The 20,898-nt window shown below is 45.1% G+C and overlaps 1 protein-coding gene across 1 annotated transcript in view; it reads left to right on the top strand.

Moving 5' to 3' along the window:
• The window catches only part of LOC121007910, an 82,216-nt gene extending 64,881 nt beyond the window's left edge, over positions 1-17,335 (top strand). Inside the window, exon 11 of the mRNA XM_040440179.1 lies at positions 17,041-17,335. Coding sequence (XP_040296113.1) covers positions 17,041-17,261 — 221 coding nt within the window. The 3' untranslated portion in view covers positions 17,262-17,335. The remainder of the gene's footprint in view (positions 1-17,040) is intronic.
• Positions 17,336-20,898: the final 3,563 nt, after the last annotated feature.

Here is a 20,898-nt window from a genome sequence, read left to right on the forward strand (position 1 = left end):
GATGATTCGCTCCAGATACATTTGCAGTCTGCTTTTTGCCTCCTGTGCAATGTAAGTTCTGCCTGCTTCTCCTCATTCTCCTGCCTATCTGCTGCTCCGTCTCTCCCTCTGAACTCCCCTCCTCTTCATCTCTTGTAGGCACCCATGTGATGTCCATCGACACGTCATCATCGTCACCTTCACCACCACTGACATTTGAGATCTCGGAGTAGGCAGCAACAGCAGGGACCTCCCTCCTTGGGCTGATCTGGGTACTGTCGTCAGACCGCTGGGTGGTGGCCGTTGCTAACTCCTCTTCCTTATCCGATGCCAAGAATGGCTGCGCATTGGTATGGTCTGGGAATGGATGGGAAAAAAATTCCTCTGACTTGAGTGGAGTGGCTATGGTGGTGGTGGTGTCTTTGGGGGAGCACACAGCAGAGAGTGAAGAGGGTGCAGATACAGAAGATAAGGAGGGTGCAGAAGCATGCAGAAGCGGAAGACAGAGTTAGTCACTCAATCAACTCTAGTGCGTCCTTTGACGTAATTGCACGCACCTTCTCCAACTTCCCACTTCGGCTCCAGCCTTGTGCACCTGCCTGACCCCTACCACCTCTGCGGAATGGCCTGCCTCTTCCACTGCCTGTCATTTTCAAAATGACCCTGTGCCAAAGTCCCTAGAGAAGAGCAGTATTTGTGAAAGCAGGTATATCGCAGGCCTCAATCAGTATTTGGTGGAAGCAGGTATATAGAACCCCTTGATGTCGCCGTGTGCTCCTTTGTCTCGTTCTCACAACCGAAAACGACCGCCAGAAGTACAATCGGGAAATCCCTGGTGTAGTGTGGGTCGATGTGTGCGCAATTCCTCCAAAATAACATCAGAGAGATGTTCTCAAGTAGGTTCCAATAATGTGCCTGCCTCCCAGCGGCTAGGCATGGTTTATTTATACCAGAAGATGGGAGGTGGTCTTACAATCATGACCAATGAGGAGACAGGTTATGGTATGAAGTGATTGGCTGGAAGGCGGTCTTACAATCATAACCAATGAGGAGACAGGTTATGGTATGAAGTGATTGGCTGGAAGGCGGTCTTACAATCATGACCAATGAGGAGACAGGTTATGGTATGAAGTGATTGGCTGGCAAAGATGTGAATGATCGCGCGAACTTATGTTTGCGTGTTCACACACATATCTGCGCCCTTTCCATTGCCGCGCTTATCCTCGTGGATGAAGAAACCCTTGCTCGACGGTCCCCATCCCTTCCCCCTCAGCCGACGCCATGACACTGGTATCCTGCAGTAATACCAGGCCGGGCACAAATCAGCTAAAGGTCGGGACGACCAGACCATCGTGCGAAAGTCTCTGCGCAGATGCGAACGCGAATGCGAACGAATATGCGCATCTCCATAGGATAGATGGCGACCATACGCGAACAATAATTTTTCCACAACACCCTGAATCAATATTTGGTGGAAGCAGGTATATCGCACCCCTCAATCAGTATTTTGCGGAAGCCGGTGTATCGCAGGCCTCAATCAATATTTGGTGAAAGCAGGTATATTGCACCCTTCAATCAGTATTTTGTGGAAACAGGTGTATAGGACACCTGAATCAATATTTGGAGGAAGCAGGTATATTGCACCCCTCAATCTATATTTTGTAGAAGCAGGTATAACAAACCTCTCAATCAGTATTTTGTGGAAGCCGGTATATCGCACCCCTCAATCAGTATTTTGTGGAAGCAGGTATATCGCACCTTTCAATCAGTATTTTGTGGAAACAGGTATATAGAACACCTGAATCAATATTTGGTGGAAGCAGGTATATCGCATCCCTCAATCTGTATTTTGTGGAAGCAGGTATATCAAACCCCGTAATCAGTATTATGTGGAAGCAGGTATATCGCACCCTTCAATCAGTATTTTGTAGAAGCCGATATACCACACCCCTCAATCTGTATTTTGTAGAAGTAGGTATATCAAACCAATTAATCTGTATTTTGTGGAAGCAGGTATATCGCACCCCTCAATCAGTATTTTCTGGTAGCCGGTATATCGCACCCCATAATTAGTATTTTGTGGAAGCCTGTATATCGCACCCCTCAATCAGTATTTTGTGGAAGCAGGTATATCGCACCCCTCAATCTGTATTTTGTTGAAGTAGGTATATCAAACCCCTTAATCAATATTTTTTTGAAGCAGGTATATCGCACCCTTCAATCAGTATTTTGTGGAAACAGGCATATAACACACCTGAATCAATATTTGGTGGAAGCAGGTATATCGCACCCTTCAATCAGTATTTTGTGGAAGCAGGTATATCGCACCCCTCAATCAGTATTTTGTGGAAGCAGGTATATCGCACCTCTCAATCAGTTTTTTGTGGAAACAGGTATTTAGAACCCCTGAATCAATTTTTTTTGGAAGTAGGTATATCGCACAAATCATATAAATCAATATAAATCACTCTGTGATTTATATAATTATATTTTCATCCGCACAATGCTCCGTTTTGTGTAGGATGCCTTTGTGGTGCATGTGGACCGCGCCGGCATCCTCCATTGTACGCATTTTTTGCTGGGGATGGTCATTTGCTGCGGTCCACATTCAGTGGGACTGCTCCCCCAATGAAAAACACGCTACAGTGTTTGGGGTTTAAGCAGTTCCCCCATATTTGCCACTATATTTCTGTGATTTAGGTATATCGTACCCCTCAATCAGTTTTTTGTGGCAGCCAATATATCGCACCCCTAAATCAGTATTTTGTGGAAGCAGGTATATAGAACCCCTTAATCAGAATTTTGTAGAAGCTGGAATATCGCACCCCTCAATCAGTATTTTGTGGAAACAGGTATATAGAACCCCTGAATCAATATTTTTTGGAAGCAGGTATATTGCACCCCTCAATCAGTATTTTGTGAAAGCCGGTGTATTGCAGGCCTCAATCAATACTTGGTTGAAACAGGTATATCGCACCCCTCAATCTGTATTTTGTCGAAGCAGGTATATCAAACCCCTTAATCAGTATTTTGTGGAAGCAGGTATATTGCACCCCTCAATCAGTATTTTGTGGAAGACGATATATCGCACCCCTCAATCACTTTTTTGTGGAAGCTGGTATATGGCACCTCTCAATCAGTATTTTGTGGAAACAGGTATATAGAACACCTGAATCAATATTTGGTGGAAGCAGGTATATTGCACCCCTCAATCTGTATTTTGTGGAAGCAGGTATATCAAACCCCTTATTCAGTATTTTGTGGAAGTAGGTATATTGCACCCCTCAATCAGTATTTTGTGGAAGACGATATATCGCACCCCTCAATCAGTTTTTTGTGGAAGCAGGTATATAGAAACCCTTAATCAATATTTTGTGGAAGCAGGTATATCACACCCCTCATTCAGTATTCTGTGGAAGCCGGCGTATCGCATGCCTCAATCAATATTTGGCGGAAGCAGGTATATCGCACTCCTCAATCTGTATTTTGTGGAAGCAGGTATATCAAACTCCTTAATCAGTATTTTGTAGAAGCAGGTATATCGCACCTATCAATCAGTATTTTGTGGTAACAGGTATATAGAACATCTAAATCAGTATTTTGTGGAAGCAGGTATATTGCACCCCTCAATCTGTATTTTGTGGAAGCAGGTATATCAAACCCCTTATTCAGTATTTTGTGGAAGTAGGTATATTGCACCCCTCAATCAGTATTTTGTGGAAGACGATATATCGCACCCCTCAATCAGTTTTTTGTGGAAGCAGGTATATAGAAACCCTTAATCAATATTTTGTGGAAGCAGGTATATCACACCCCTCATTCAGTATTCTGTGGAAGCCGGCGTATCGCATGCCTCAATCAATATTTGGCGGAAGCAGGTATATCGCACTCCTCAATCTGTATTTTGTGGAAGCAGGTATATCAAACTCCTTAATCAGTATTTTGTAGAAGCAGGTATATCGCACCTATCAATCAGTATTTTGTGGTAACAGGTATATAGAACATCTAAATCAGTATTTTGTGGAAGCAGGTATATCGCACCCCTCAATCTGTATTTTGTGAAAATTGGTATATCAAACCCCTTAATCAATATTTTTTGGAAGCTGATATATCGCACCCCTCATTCAGTATTCTGTGGAAGCCGGTGTATCACATGCCTCAATCAATATTTGGCGGAAGCAGGTATATCGCACCCCTCAATCTGTATTTTGTGGAAGCAGGTATATCAAACTCCTTAATCAGTATTTTGTAGAAGTAGGTATATCGCACCCCTTAATCAGTATTTTGTGGAAGCAGGTATATCGCACCCCTCAATTAGTATTATGTGGAAACAGGTATATAGAACACCTGAATCAATATTTGGTGGAAGCAGGTATATCGCATCCCTCAATCTGTATTTTGTGGAAGCTGGTATATCGCACCCCTCAATCAGTATTTTGTGGAAGCAGGTATATCGCACCCCTCAATCAGTATTTTGTGGAAACAGGTATATAGAACACCTGAATCAATATTTGGTGTAAGCAGGTATATCGCACCCCTCAATCAGTATTTTGTGGAAACAGGTATATAAAACACCTGAATCAATATTTGGTGGAAGCAGGTATATCACACACCTAAATCTGTATTTTGTGGATGTAGGTATATCAAACCCCTTAATCAGGATTTTGTGAAAGCAGGTATATCGCACCTCTCATTCAGTATTTTGTGGAAATAGGTATTTAGTACCCCTGAATCAATATTTTTTGGAAGCAGGTATATCGCAACTCTCAATCAGTATTTTGTGGAAGCCGATGTATCGAAGGCCTCAATCAATATATGGTGGAAACAGGTATATCGCACCCCTCAATCTGTATTTTGCGGAAGCAGGTATATCAATCCCCTTAATCAGTATTTTGTGGAAGCAGGTATATCGCACCCCTCAATCTGTATTTTGTGAAAATTGGTATATCAAACCCCTTAATCAATATTTTTTGGAAGCTGGTATATCGCACCCCTCATTCAGTATTCTGTGGAAGCCGGTGTATCACATGCCTCAATCAATATTTGGCGGAAGCAGGTATATCGCACCCCTCAATTTGGATTTTGTGGAAGCAGGTATATCAAACTCCTTAATCAGTATTTTGTAGAAGCAGGTATATCGCACCCCTTAATCAGTATTTTGTGGAAACAGGTATATAGAACATCTAAATCAGTATTTTGTGGAAGCAGGTATATCGCACCCCTCAATCTGTATTTAGTGGAAGTAGGTATATCAAACCACTTAATCAGTATTTTGTGGAAGCAGGTATATCGCACCCCTCAATCAGTATTTTGTGGAAGCCGGTATATTGCACCCCTCAATCAGTATTTTGTGGAAGCAGGTATATCGCACCCCTCAATTAGTATTATGTGGAAACAGGTATATAGAACACCTGAATCAATATTTGGTGGAAGCAGGTATATCGCATCCCTCAATCTGTATTTTGTGGAAGCAGGTATATCAAACCCCATAATCAGTATTTTGTGGAAGCAGGTATATCACACCCCTCAATCTGTATTTTGTGGAAGCTGGTATATCGCACCCCTCAATCAGTATTTTGTGGAAGCAGGTATATCGCACCCCTCAATCAGTATTTTGTGGAAACAGGTATATAGAACACCTGAATCAATATTTGGTGTAAGCAGGTATATCGCACCCCTCAATCAGTATTTTGTGGAAACAGGTATATAAAACACCTGAATCAATATTTGGTGGAAGCAGGTATATCACACACCTAATATCTGTATTTTGTGGATGTAGGTATATCAAACCCCTTAATCAGGATTTTGTGAAAGCAGGTATATCGCACCTCTCATTCAGTATTTTGTGGAAATAGGTATTTAGAACCCCTGAATCAATATTTTTTGGAAGCAGGTATATCGCAACTCTCAATCAGTATTTTGTGGAAGCCGATGTATCGAAGGCCTCAATCAATATATGGTGGAAACAGGTATATCGCACCCCTCAATCTGTATTTTGCGGAAGCAGGTATATCAATCCCCTTAATCAGTATTTTGTGGAAGCAGGTATATTGCACCCCTCAATCAGTATTTTGTGGAAGCTGGTATATCGCACCCCTCAATCAGTATTTTTTGGAAGCAGGTATATAGAACCCCTTAGTATTTTGTGGAAACAGGTATATAGAACACCTTAATCAATATTTGGTGGAAGCAGGTATATCGCACCCCTCAATCTGTATTTTGTGGAAGCAGGTATATCAAACCCCTTAATCAGTATTTTGTGGAAGCAGGTATATTGCACCCCTCAATCAGTATTTTGTGGAAGCAAGTATATGGAACCCCTGAATCAATATTTGATGGAAGCAGGTATATTGCACCCCTCAATCAGTATTTTGTTGAAGCAGGTATATAGAAACCCTGAATCAATATTTGGTGGAAGCAGGTATATCGCACCCCTCAATCAGTATTTTGTTGAAACAGGTACCGTATATCACACCCCTCAATCAGTTTTTTTGGGGCAACAGGTATATCGCACCAGTTGCAATTAGGTATTCCAATAGCATTTGTCCCTCTATATAGCTGTGGTATCGCAGCAGAACCGCACACAACTGCTGCACAATACAAATGCAATCTAATATACTTTCTATGTTAGAAAGTATATTATAAGTATATCACACCCCTCAGTATATCACACCTATCGATAGCACACCTATACCAGTCCTTAGAAAGACTTTTTTGGCCCTATTAGTTAGCTTTTGGTGTCCCTAACAGTCTGTCGCTGCTCCTCAAAGCAACCTCATTTGCTGCCAGATCGAGTTCTGTGATAGGGTGGGGGTGTGTCTATGTGCTGAAACGTCTCCAGTGGCTGTCCTGTCCCACCTGATGGATGTGTCATGGGTCAAAGTTCGGCGCAATGCAAAAGAATATGGCACATGCAAACATCGCCATATGTTTGAATGTTTGGCGAATCGCGAATCGGGATTTATGCCTTTTTCATTTTAATGAACGTATGCTTCAGAGGGGGAGGAAGAGGCCGAGACTGCATCAGAAGAGGGAGCAGGAGGAACCTGAGATCTTTCATGGTTTTTGAGGTGTGTACTCCACTGCAGCTCGTGCTTTGCATTAAAGGGGTTATGCAGTTTGTTTTAACTGATGATCTATCCTCTGGATAGATCATCAGCATCTGATCAGCAGGGGTCCCCTGCCGATCAGCTGTTTGAGAAGGCAGCTGCACTCCAGTAGTGCCGCGGCCTTCTCACTGTTTACTGCAGGCCCAGTGACGTCACGACTAGTATCAACTGGCCTGGGTGCGGCTAAGCTCTGTTCACTTGAATGGAGCTTAGCCGCGCCCAGGCCTGTTGAAACTAGTCGTGACGTCACTGGGCCTGCAATAAACAGTGAGCGCCGCTGCCTTCTCAAACAGCTGATCGGCGGGGGTCTCGGGTGTCGGACCCCCGCCGATCAGATGCTGATGATCTATCCAGTTCGGCTCGAGCATCGCTATGCTCGTCAGATCTGAGTGCTTGGCCAAATAATTCAGGTACTCGAATACAATTTAATACAATGGAAGTCAATGGCACCCCCCTGCTCAGAAGAGAAGAGAGTGTCAGGTTCATAAAAAAAGGTTTGAAATTGATGGCAATCCCATCAAAATGGTTTGGAAACAACATTAAGAGGATAGCTGGATGCATCTTAGACTCCTATTATGTACGACATACAATAGACAACCACACAAAAGTTATATGCCAAAAGCCAGGTATGTGCAAGCCATCAATCTACCTATGAGACAGATGACAGTCAGCATACCTTACAATGGCAGCCTTGTGCACTACCCAGCTCTAATCTGACTGAGAACCAGTAAACCTCAAAGTTATTTTGCATCTGTTGGATGGCTTGGGTGGACCTGCGCACCTAGATCAATATCATTAGGGTGACAAAATGTTTTCTGATTGTCCTAACATAATATTTAATAACCTTTCTATACAGTTTGTCATGTAAAAACTAATTTGCATAAACATGGGCATATGGGAAAGACATGTAAATTAGCAGAATCTCTCATGAACAGCGCCCTCTATTAGTTGCATAGTGTTATGACAAGACTATTCACTGAGATCATATTCGCTATATTGCTCTATATTCATTTTTTAATATATATCAATATAGCGAATATTATGTAATAATTATGTAGTAAGTCAGTGATAATATCTGACACTTGAACAGCTGGGTAATAACTCAGTGTAGATCGCGAGTTATTACCCAGCTTTCCCAGTGTCAGATTTTATCACTGAGTTATTACCCAGCTTTCCCAATTTCAGATATCATCCTAGTGTAGATCGCGAATATTCTAATCGCAAATTTTTATCTCAAATTTCCCATGCAAACGGCTACACTAATAAGCTTGTCATAAGACTCAGTCTAATATTCTTGTCAGAAGACAATGAAACCAATAGATGGCGCTATTGAGTTATGAACAGCGCCCTCTATTGGTTTCATAGTCTTCTGACAAGAATACTAGTCTTGTCATAAGACTGTGAAACCAATAGAGGACGCTGTTCTTAACTCAATAGCGCCATCTTTCGTTTTCATAGTCTTATGACAGCTGAAAAACAAGGCAGATTCTGCTCATTTGCATGTCTTTCCCATATGCCCATGTTTATGCAAATGAGTTATTACATGACAAAAATGTATAGAAAGGTTATTAAATATTATGTTAGGACAATCAGAAAACTTTGTCTCCCTAATGATATTGATCTAGGTGTGCAGGTCCACCCAAGCCATCCAACAGATGCAAAACAATTTTGAGGTTTACTGTTTCTCAGACAGATGAGAGCTGGTTTGGAATGTCTCATAGTGCACAAGGCTGCCATTGTAAGGTATGCTGATTGTTATCTGTGTCCTGGATAGATTGAAGGCTTGCACATACCTGGTGTAACGGACCGTATCAGCAGACAAGGGGTTAAAATCCGTTTAGGCGATAAGCCCCTTTCTGAGAGACCGGCACAGCTACTGCAGAACACCAATGTCCCGAACTGGATACAAAGTAGCACTCCAAACTGGAACTTCACGAATAGCTGCTAGCAGACGAACAGGAATCAGCTTACACTCCTAGCAATCGGTCTTCTAACAGCATACAGTGAATCCCCCCAATAACGAGACAAGGCTCCGTGTTGAGGGTCAAGCAGTGGTCTGAGGTGCTGGCACACCCAGCCTGGTTTTTATTACAGTTGTTGCAAATACAGGTCCGCCCACAGGGGTTTGAAATACAGCCAATTCACGCCCCTAGGGGACCAGAATGAAGACTTGTGACATAGGACAGATATGCAGCACTGTAGGATACACAGAGACAATACATCCCCACAATGCATCATGGTTTCCTCCTCTCTGCCCTGGCGACACCCGAGGCGTAATCCAATTATCTCTCAGGACAAAGAGGAATCTCCAATACACATGCGCAGACAACAGGACAGACATCACCCTTTAAACACACAATGGGACAATGGCACAATAGAAACACACCCAGCATTTTCCTCCCAAGCTGACAAGTTACACTTATTATAAATTGTTACAACTTTGTGAGTTTACATTGGCCATACATATAACTTACATCAATTTAAACAGTATAACTTGGGGACAAACCTATCCAAAATTCACTTGAATAGGTTCAGCGGTTTAAAAGTTAGTATATGGCCCATAATCCAGGGGCAAGAGGCCAGCAGCCAGTCCTCTCCAAAACCCAGTGGTGAGGTTGGTTTTGCCACACATCTCCCCCCCCCCCAGGGAAGACTAACCAGATACCTGACCTCACGCCGGTCGGTACATGAGTTAGTCTGGCAGCCCACCCACAACCCAATACTGGACCTGTTGAATTTAGTAGCCTGCCTCTGTCCAGTGAGTCCACCAAGGTTATGTTGGAAGCTGGTACTCCCGGTCTCTGTGTTGCTCCCTGGCTTGGAGTGGAGGTTGCTTTGTGGGCAGGGATCAGCGGTACTCTGCCCTGGTGCCAGCGCTACCACGGAAGAAGCCTGGTTGGAGCCTGGTTGTTGGAGGGGGAGACCGACTGTCTCTACCCCCTGTGCTGTAAGTGCAGAGACCACGATCCCATCTGCACTGTTGTGGGGCTTACTGTCTCCCCCTGGTGCGTTAAGCTGCCGCTGGGGAGAGGGGGTAACGAGCTCCTCTCCCATACATACTTCCAGCCGCTGGGGAGGGCGACCGACCGTCTCCGCTCCTAATACAGTGTCCTGCTGCTGGGGAAAGGAGACTGGGCTCTCTATTCCCTGCTGGACACTCTGCCGCTGGGGGGACAGGACCGACTGTCTCTGCCCCCTGTAACTCCGCCTGCCGCTGGGGAATGGAGACTTGGCTCCCAATTCCCAAAAAATCACTCTGCTGCTGGGGGGCAGGAACAACTACCTCTGCCCCCTGTAACTCAGCCTGCCGCTGGGGAGGGAGGACGCTGCTCTCCTCTCCCTGCATTTCACACTGCCTTCCTGGCATATCACTCTGCTGCTGGGGGGCAGGAACAACTACCTCTGCCCCCTGTAACTCAGCCTGCCGCTGGGAGGGAGGATGCTGCTCTCCTCTCCCTGCATTTCACACTGCTTTCCCGGCATATCACTCTGCTGCTGGGGGGCAGGAACAACTACCTCTGCCCCCTGTACCTCAGCCTGCCGCTGGGGAGGGGGGGCGCTGCTCTCCTCTCCCTGCACTTCACACTGCCGCTGGGGAATGGAGACTGGGCTCCCAATTCCCTGCAGGACCGGTGGAGAGACCTCGGTCCCATCTCTACCGGCCACCTGGGGTCCTTCCCAGTAACACTCTACAATATCTGCCCAGCTGAATGGGTCTGGATCTGGGTCTGTCACCTTACCGTCCTGATGAGCCTTCTCAATGGAGTGGAAGAGATCTCGGTAGTCCTGCTCCAGTTCCCACTCCAGGGTTGCTAGGTGAGCCAGGTCTTGCTCTACCTCATAGGGGTCATCCCACTCATGCCTAGCCTCCCTCTCATAGAAAATGTCCTGAAGTCTGGACTGTACAGGGCTCCCGAAGTCAGGCTCTGCAAAGGACTCCCATAACAAGCCAGGACCATAAAACTCCTCTCCCTCTGGCTTGTCATGTTCGGCTGTCCAGGGTATATACTGTGCCATATACCACCAAAGCGCCTGGTAGGCATCCTCCAGCCATAGCTCCTGCCATACCCGGTGCTCTAGTTCCTTCACCCATTCCTCCAGGGGCTGCTCTCCCAGGAAGGGCATCCGCAGGGCCACTTGCTTCTGCAACCGCTGCTCTTCACTGGGGAGACTCTCACCCCGCTGGTATTGTAGATTATCCAGGGCCTGGTACCAGATGCCTTTCCTTAATGCATCCCGGCCATCCAGGTCCTCCTCCTCGTATAACACTGCTGGTTCCATCCTGCTGCTGTCAGGGACGCTGTACTGGGACATGTGTTGTCCTTAAATTGTAGAATCCACAAAAATGGTGTCTCCTGTAGCTGTCCTTTTGGCTGTAGGAACGATCCCGCTGCTTGCCACCAATGTAACGGACCGTTTCTGCAGACAAGGGGTTAAAATCCGTTTAGGCGATAAGCCCCTTTCTGAGAGACCGGCACAGCTACTGCAGAACACCAATGTCCCGAACTGGATACAAAGTAGCACTCCAAACTGGAACCTCACGAATAGCTGCTAGCAGACGAACAGGAATCAGCTTACACTCCTAGCAATCGGTCTTCTAACAGCATACAGTGAATCCCCCCAATAACGAGACAAGGCTCCGTGTTGAGGGTCAAGCAGTGGTCTGAGGTGCTGGCACACCCAGCCTGGTTTTTATTACAGTTGTTGCAAATACAGGTCCGCCCACAGGGGTTTGAAATACAGCCAATTCACGCCCCTAGGGGACCAGAATGAAGACTTGTGACATAGGACAGATATGCAGCACTGTAGGATACACAGAGACAATACATCCCCACAATGCATCATGGTTTCCTCCTCTCTGCCCTGGCGACACCCGAGGCGTAATCCAATTATCTCTCAGGACAAAGAGGAATCTCCAATACACATGTTCAGACAACAGGACAGACATCACCCTTTAAACACACAATGGGACAATGGCACAATAGAAACACACCCAGCATTTTCCTCCCAAGCTGACAAGTTACACTTATTATAAATTGTTACAACTTTGTGAGTTTACATTGGCCATACATATAACTTACATCAATTTAAACAGTATAACTTGGGGACAAACCTATCCAAAATTCACTTGAATAGGTTCAGGGGTTTAAAAGTTAGTATATGGCCCATAATCCAGGGGCAAGAGGCCAGCAGCCAGTCCTCTCCAAAACCCAGTGGCGAGGTTGGTTTTGCCACACCTGGCTTTCGGCATATAGCCTTTGTGTGGTTGTCTATTGTATGTCATACATAATAGGAGTCTAAGATGCATCCAGCTATCCTCTAAATGCTGTTTCCAAACCATTTTGATGGTGTTTTCGTCAATTTCTAACCTTATTTTATGAACCAGACACTCTCTTCTCATCCAAGCAGGGGGAGCCCGGGTATTGACTTCCATTGTGCTCGGTAGAACACACAAGCACTTTGGTGCATGCTCAACACTAGTGCTCAGGTTTAGAATGTTTATGCCTCGCTTCAGGCTCTGATTGCACAGCGTGCAAACCACTCGTGTCTTGTCATCAGCACATTGTCTGAAGAACTGCCACGCCAGGGAACTCCTTGGAGCTGGCTTTGGTGTGCTCGGTCCCTTGGGGCGGTGGGCAGTAGCAGGCGTACTGTCTAGGGGATGGCCACTCTGCAACCTCTTTTGCTGTGCAGCTGGCGCTGTGTAACCACCACCTCTTCCTCTGAACTGCACATGTCACTCGCATGACCTTGATTCCATGTGGGGTCTAGGACCTCATCATCCTCCACATCATCTTTTACCCAATCCTCACCCCTTCCCTTCTTGCCGCTCTGCACACTGCAGAAAGCCCCAGCAGTTGGCGCCTGTGTTTCGTCATCATCCGAGACGTGCTGCGGTGTTCCTCCCATGTCCACATCCTGAAACATAAGTGGTTGGGCATCTGCGCACTCAATCTCTTCCACTTCTGGGGCAGGGCTAGGTGGATGGGCCATGGAAACCCTGCCAGCAGTCATCAAAAAGCAGAAGAGACTGCTGCATGACTTGGGGCTCAGACTGCTTGGCTGATTTGCAAGGAGGTGAGGAGAAAGACTGATGCCCATGGGCTGTAGGTGCCAACTCTGCACTTTCAGCAGGGGATCAGGTGGGAGACAATATGAAGGAACTGGAGGCACTGTCAGCCACCCAATCTACTACCACCTCTACTTGCTCTGGCCTCACCATTCGTACACCGGTATTCGTGCCTACAAAATAACGCTGACATTTTTGTAGTCTACGTGCACCTGACATGGTGTTTCATTTTCGCTTGTAGCTGGCACAGATCGACCACGTCCTCTCCCTGCAACAGAAGCTCCACCAGCAGCACCACGACCGGGGCCACGTCCCTATTTTGATGCTCTCCTCATTCTTTGAGGTCACCCACCGACCTAACAGACGGATTATCTATATCAATTTCCCTGTCACGGATGCAGTGCAGGTGTACCTCACAAAAAAAATTGGTATATTTTACCCACTGAACTAACAGAGGGATTAACTATTATATTTTTGTGTCAGGGGTATAAAGATGGTGGATTGCACCCACAAAAGATCGCTATAGGTCACCCACAGAATTAACAGCCAGAATTTTTTTTTATCTATTAAAATGAGACTTCTCAACAAATCACCTGTATTTTATTAATTCACCATTTATATAACCTTCATTAAAAAATAAAAAAATGCATCAGATTCTTATACATTAATTATTGACCCATGTATAAATCATGTGGAGCTCACGCACAAAAACAAAAAAATATAAAACTGGATAAAAATGGCCAAACAGTTTTTTGTAGCAGTGTTTTTGGACGGTATGCAGCGTACTCAAGTTGTGTTTTAGAAATGTTCCTGAGTGTTGTAGTGCAATGGACACTAACCTGAGACGCTGACTCTCTGCAAGGGTAGGGGATGATAGGAAATGTTCGTGACGCCAGTGCCAATTAAACGGTGGCACGCCGTTTGCTGCTAGCAGGAATAACTGAGGAACACGTGATGTTAAAGCAGAACTCCAACTTTAGTAGTTATCATGAATACAGGACAATAACGGAAACGCAGTTCCTTTGCATACAGTCGATCTTTCAATACGGTTGATGCAGGCAATACAGGTGTAGCAAGGTGACTTCAGAGTGTGAAACACAGGACTTGCAGTACAGGCAGCTTGCACTCTATTCCTGTCTGATCCTGGAATATAGAAATTCTTCTCCAAGGTCCAATGCCCTAGCTCTGGCGTATACCCTTGGTTTTATCTATTAAAGTACCTCCTCTGTTGTCTTGAGTACCTCTTGCTTTCCTTGGCTTGCCTCTGTCCCTCTCAGCTTCCTCAGGCTCTTGAAATGAGATATTCCTGCTTCTGCATATGGGATCTCAGGAGGGGAACCTTCTGACTTGGATTTGGAACCCGGTTACAGGGACTGCAATACCCTCTCCTGGTACGCAGGCTTCAGGCCTGGACTTGTCTCTGACATTGTCTAATCTCTGGTTAGACTAGACTAGACTCTGGACTGGTCTCTGACATCGTCTAATCTCTGGTTAGACTAGACTACTTCAGACTAGACTCTGGACTAGACTGACTTTCCCTTCCTTGACTGGGCCTTATATAAACTAGGGCTCCCTAGCTCCCTCTAATGACCAGAAGCTGGAATGACACCCCTAGCAGGCCTGTACATGCAAGTTTCACAGTAACAGGGAAAACATAGCATTACATTACATGACATTTTATAAAGATGACATATACCAACTTCCCCATAAGTAAGGGGGGGACGACAGCACACCAAGTGACCCTTTTGTAGTGACGGGCATTACAGTCCCCGTACACTACAGGTATATTTATCTAATGGATGTTGTTGTCCAGATATAGATTATAGCAGCAGCTCGGCTGCAACTAACTCCATATACATATGGGTTTTAATCTCTGCACTGACTGGCGCTCTTGCGGCTTTGGATTGGATATGGTTAGTGTGCGTGCGCTGTGTCGCTGTGTTATTTGATATCTGTTCACATTCAGCCGGATGGTTTTATTTTGTTACTCACGACCTCGTTGTGTTCTGTCCCCACCTTTCCTGTCTCTCCCCACTGTTCTGTTAATCGGGTTTGCGTGGTTTCCAGTCGGCTTGTGATCGGCTTAACGGCTCCACTTTACGCACACCAACCATATCCAAACCAACGCCGCAAGAGCGCCAGTCAGTGCAGAGATTAAAACCCATATGTATATGGAGTTAGTTGCAGCCGAGCTGCTGCTATAATCTATATCTGGACAACAACATCCATTAGGTAAATATACCGTCCAAAAACACTGCTACAAAAAACTGTTTGGCCATTTTTATTTTTTTGGGTTTTTATGCGTGAGATCCACATGATTTATACATGGGTCAATAATTAATGTATAATTAATGTATAACAATCTGATGCATTTTTTAATTTTTTAATGAAGGTTATATAAATGGTGAATTATTAAAATACAGGTGATTTGTTGAGAAGCCAGTCTCATTAATAGATTGTTTGTGTTTCTTGGTGCGTGGGGTGGACAAAAAAAATCTCCAGATTCCTAACACTCTCCCTCACTTCAGCTGCTTCCTGTCCCTGCACTACTCAGAGCAGATGGGCGGGGCTACACATGATCCAGCTTGTATAGAGGCTGAGTCACATGATGCAGCGGCCAATCACAGCCATGCCATTAGTAGGCATGGCTGTGATGGCTTCTAAGTGCACACAGCTTAAAAGCTTCTTGATTGGCTGCTCTGCAGCCTTTCAACAAGCTTTATTAAATGCCCGAACACCGGACTCGAACCCAAACTTTTACGGCAAAGTTCGGGTTCAGGTCCGGGTACCCGAATGCACAAAGTTCTGTATGGACCCGAACTTTTCAGTTCGTGTTCGCTCAACACTAGCTATGAGGTTTGACCCCCTGGTGATGATGTAATCGATGGGTCCTGTCTTCCCTACACTACACTAGACCGTGTATCTTCACTACCATCAACCACTTGTCTTCTCCTTCTGGGTCCTGGATTGCAGGAGCACTGCAGCGGCATTAAGTCAGATTAGGGACCAGCACTACAATCCGTCAAAAGGTATTTGGGTGGTCAATAAGGGGTTAATCTGATCTGGTTATTTGGTGACATAATGAAAGATTGCCAGTCTGTTATGATATCCCAGAGCTAAATTTCCAATAATACCTGCGGCTACTTTTCCGGTCCATTCAAACAGCGCTTCAACAATTGGTAGACGCAGCAGTGGGCGCAGAAATTAGGAAAATGTGTCATTATGAATACTTGATGTGCTGCTGGACTCCCAGCAAAGCCTTCAATTTGTCCACCACAACATGATCCACCACCAGCTGTGACTACCAGTTTTGTGAAACCACCTCCTGAGACGAGGACTTGGGAGACAGAAATTCAGTTAATCCGACCTCTCTGCCAGTTTTCTTCCAAAGGTTGCAGACCACAGAAAATACAATGATAAACACACATTGTGGTCCTGTCCAGGCCCAAACCAAATAGAATCAGTCCCTGATGAGTCCAGTATAAGAAAATGAATATAGTCAATGGTGGGCACCACCACCAACAATGCCAAGGGTGCGGTAACAAACACTCTTCAAATAGCCTAATAGACCAAAAACTGAAAAGAGGTATGCCCACAAAATGACGAGACAAAATAAGGCCAATGAAACATACTGTATATACCTGACTTTTATCAGGGGTGACTCTTTTCCTCCCAAACCTACTCTCCTAATAGCCATGAGGGTCTGCAGGAGAGGGGCATCTGTGACAGAGCCAGCAGTGTCCATGACTCCATCTCTCTGTCCCCGCAGACTCATTATAGTTAGAGCTTTTCCCTGGACATGAGGAACGTGTCAGCGCTCAGCAGTCCATGGAGGAGCACCATCATTGGCATCACAGCTCTACAATTGTACTGTTTTCACAGGCAAGAATAATACAAATGAAAATGTGAGCAAATCAGAAGGGAAGGTCAGTAACCGGGACTCTGAGAAGAAGGCGAAAAGCAAAAGGCACTCTAAGAAGGAGCCAGAGAGTATACGGGATCCTCAGAAGGAGCTGACAAGCGACAGGGACTCTAAGAAGGAGCCCGAGAGTAAACAGGACTCTGAGAATGATCAACATGACTACTACAGCTCCCAGCTATAACATAATTACTGTTGTCAAAAGGGTGAATCCACCAGCATAAATGAATCATTATATTCTGAGGGACTATGCCACTAATGCAGATCTACTGTACCCATTAGGACTTATACTAAGCAAAAGTAAGTAAATTAATAAAGAAAATATTACAACAACCATAAGTATGTAAACTCACCTGTAAAGAAATAATTACACAAGACAAAGCAGCAAAAACAACAAAACAGAATAATGCACATAAACCAGCAGAAGGTAAGACGAGGGCATCCTCTTCCATCATCAGAGTACGTATAAGGTGATTACTGTAAGGCCATTGAGACTAAGGAATTATTTACTGTTAGAGCAGTGAATATAAGGGACTCTTTACTGTAACAGCAGGACTATGGACTCTTTACTGTAAGAGCAGTGAGACTATGGACTCTTTACTGTAAGAGCAGTGAGACTATGGACTCTTTACTGTAAGAGCAGTGAGACTATGGACTCTTTACTGTAAGAGCAGTGAGACTATGGACTCTTTACTGTAAGATCAGTGAGACTATGGACTCTTTACTGTATGAGCAGTGAGACTATGGACTCTATACTGTATGAGCAGTGAGACTATGGACTCTTTACTGTAAGAGCAGTGAGACTATGGACTCTTTACTGTAAGAGCAGTGAGATTATGGACTCTATACTGTAAGAGCAGTGAGACTATGGACTCTATACTGTAAGAGCAGTGAGACTATGGACTCTTTACTGTAAGAGCAGTGAGACTATGGACTCTTTACTGTAAGAGCAGTGAGACTATGGACTCTTTACTGTAAGAGCAGTGAGACTATGGACTCTTTACTGTAAGAGCAGTGAGACTATGGACTCTTTACTGTAAGATCAGTGAGACTATGGACTCTTTACTGTATGAGCAGTGAGACTATGGACTCTATACTGTATGAGCAGTGAGACTATGGACTCTTTACTGTAAGAGCAGTGAGACTATGGACTCTTTACTGTAAGAGCAGTGAGATTATGGACTCTATACTGTAAGAGCAGTGAGACTATAGACTCTATACTGTAAGAGCAGTGAGACTATGGACTCTTTACTGTAAGAGCAGTGAGACTTTGGACTCTTTACTGTAAGAGCAGTGAGACTATGGACTCTTTACTGTAAGAGCAGTGAGACTATGGACTCTGTACTGTAAGAGCAGTGAGACTATGGACTCTATACTGTAAGAGCAGTGAGACTGTGGACTCTTTACTGTAAGAGCAGTGAGACTATGGACTCTATACTGTAAGAGCAGTGAGACTATGAACTCTATACTGTAAGAGCAGTGAGACTATGGGCTCTTTACTGTAAGAGCAGTGAGACTATAGATTCTTTACTGTAAGAGCAGTGAGACTATGGACTCTATACTGTAAGAGTAGTGAGACTATGGGCTCTTTACTGTAAGAGCAGTGAGACTATGGACTCTACTGTAAGAGCAGTGAGACTATGGACTCTTTACTGTAAGAGCAGTGAGACTATGGACTCTTTACTGTAAGAGCAGTGAGACTATGGACTCTTTACTGTAAGAGCAGTGAGACTATGTACTATTTATTGTAAGAGCGGTGAGACTATGGACTCTACTGTAAGAGCAGTGAGACTATGGACTCTTTACTGTAAGAGCAGTGAGACTATGGACTATATACTGTAAGAGCAGTGAGACTATGGACTATATACTGTAAGAGCAGTGAGACTATGGACTCTTTACTGTAAGAGTAGTGAGACTATGGACTCTTTACTGTAAGAGCAATGAGACTATGGACTCTTTACTGTAAGAGCAGTGAGACTATGGACTCTTTACTGTAAGAGCAGTGAGACTATGGACTCTTTACTGTAAGAGCAGTGAGACTATGGACTCTTTACTGTAAGAGCAGTGAGACTATGGACTCTTTACTGTAAGAGCAGTGAGACTAACAGTAAGAGCATCCTGAACCACTTCTCAACAGTTAGGGCTCCTCAACCTTATCAGAAAGAAGCTGTTGTTCCTTCCCTTTTTCTATTGCTCCTGATGCTCCTCCTCCTCCTTGTCACGTGTTTTGCCAGCAATCGATCACTGAGGTGATTACAAAGTATGTGTGCACTCATCCAACTGGCAAAGCTGAACGTACTCATGGTCAAGTTGCTGGTACTACAGTCCCTACCTTTCCATATTGTGGACCCAAAATGGATAGTCCCAAGCCATCATTACCTCTCTAAAAAAAGCTGTACTAGCCCTGCGCAGATATTTTGAGCAGAAATTGAGCCAGTCCTTGAGCCTGTTGGCGTCTGGTACAGTTCATGCCAGCGCTGACGTGTGGAGCTGTAACTATGGTGAAGGGCAATTTACCGTATTTTTCACCCTATAAGATGCACCGGCCCATAAGACGAACCTAGGTTTTTGAGGAGGAAAATAAGAAAAAAAATATATTTTTAACCAAAAGGTGTGCTTTTGGTTGGTTTTGAACTAATGGTGGTCTGTGCATGACACTACTATGGGGGATCTGTGGATGGCACTGTTATGGGGGGATCTGTGGGTGGTACTGTTATGGGGGGATCTGTGGATGGCACTGTTATGGGGGGATCTGTGGATGGCACTGTTATGGGGGGTGGATCTGTGGATGGCACTGCTATATATGTGTCATCCACAGATCCCCCATCCCATAACAGTGCCATCCACAGATGCCCTAATATACCAGAGCTAAACCTGTGGGAAGGGGAGGGAGGAGGGGCCGGTGTCATGCAAATGCAGCGGGGCAGGTGCGCTCTCTGTACTCCGGCCCCGCCTCTCACTCACTGCTTTATTGCCTAAACCTTTTATAATAATAACTTTAATTGAAGTTCCGATCCCCAGCCCCATCTGTACTACTTACTAAATGTCCTGTAGCAGGCAGAGCAGGGCGGGCGGCCAGCCGTAACTCACTGACGTCACGTGCCTGCTCCGCCTACTTTATGAATGAAGTAGGCGGTGCAGGCACGTGACGTCAGTGAGTTACGGCCGCCCGCCCGCCCTGCTCTGCCTGCTACAGGACATTTAGTAAGTAGTACAGATGGGGCTGGGGATCGGAACTTCAATTAAAGTTATTATAAAAGGTTTAGGCAATAAAGCAGTGAGTGAGTGGCGGGGCCAGAGTACAATGACCGCACCAGCCCCGCCGCATTTGCATGACACCGGCCCCTCCTCCCTCCAGCTGATACATTGCAGTCTGCGATGCTGCAGCATTGCAGACTGTGATATAAAATGGCAGCATTCACCCCATAAGACGCAGGGGCATTCCCCCCCCCCCACACTTTTTTTGGGGGGGGGGGAGTGCGTCTTATGGGGCAAAAAATACGGTATGTCCTTTACAACCCACTGGGTAAATGTGGTTCCAGCCCAGGCACACCAGCATGTTGGCCAGGTGATGGTAATGCTGCATCTGTGTTGTAATTGTAGCATTTCTGCGCCAATGTCCTTCTCTGCCTCCTCATCTTACATCTTGTCCTCAGCCTTCACTGTAGGCACAGTTTACAGTGGTCCTCCAACAAACACCTATGCAAAACATGGTGTTTTCATGCTATTCTGCACCTGGTTTTCCTGGACGAACGGAGTCACATCGGGGAGGAACTACTTTGAGTAATAAACTAAGACATTTAATACTGGCTGTCTAACCA

This window comes from Bufo bufo, chromosome 7, assembly GCF_905171765.1.
Source record: "Bufo bufo chromosome 7, aBufBuf1.1, whole genome shotgun sequence".
Taxonomy (NCBI): Eukaryota; Metazoa; Chordata; class Amphibia; order Anura; family Bufonidae; genus Bufo; species Bufo bufo.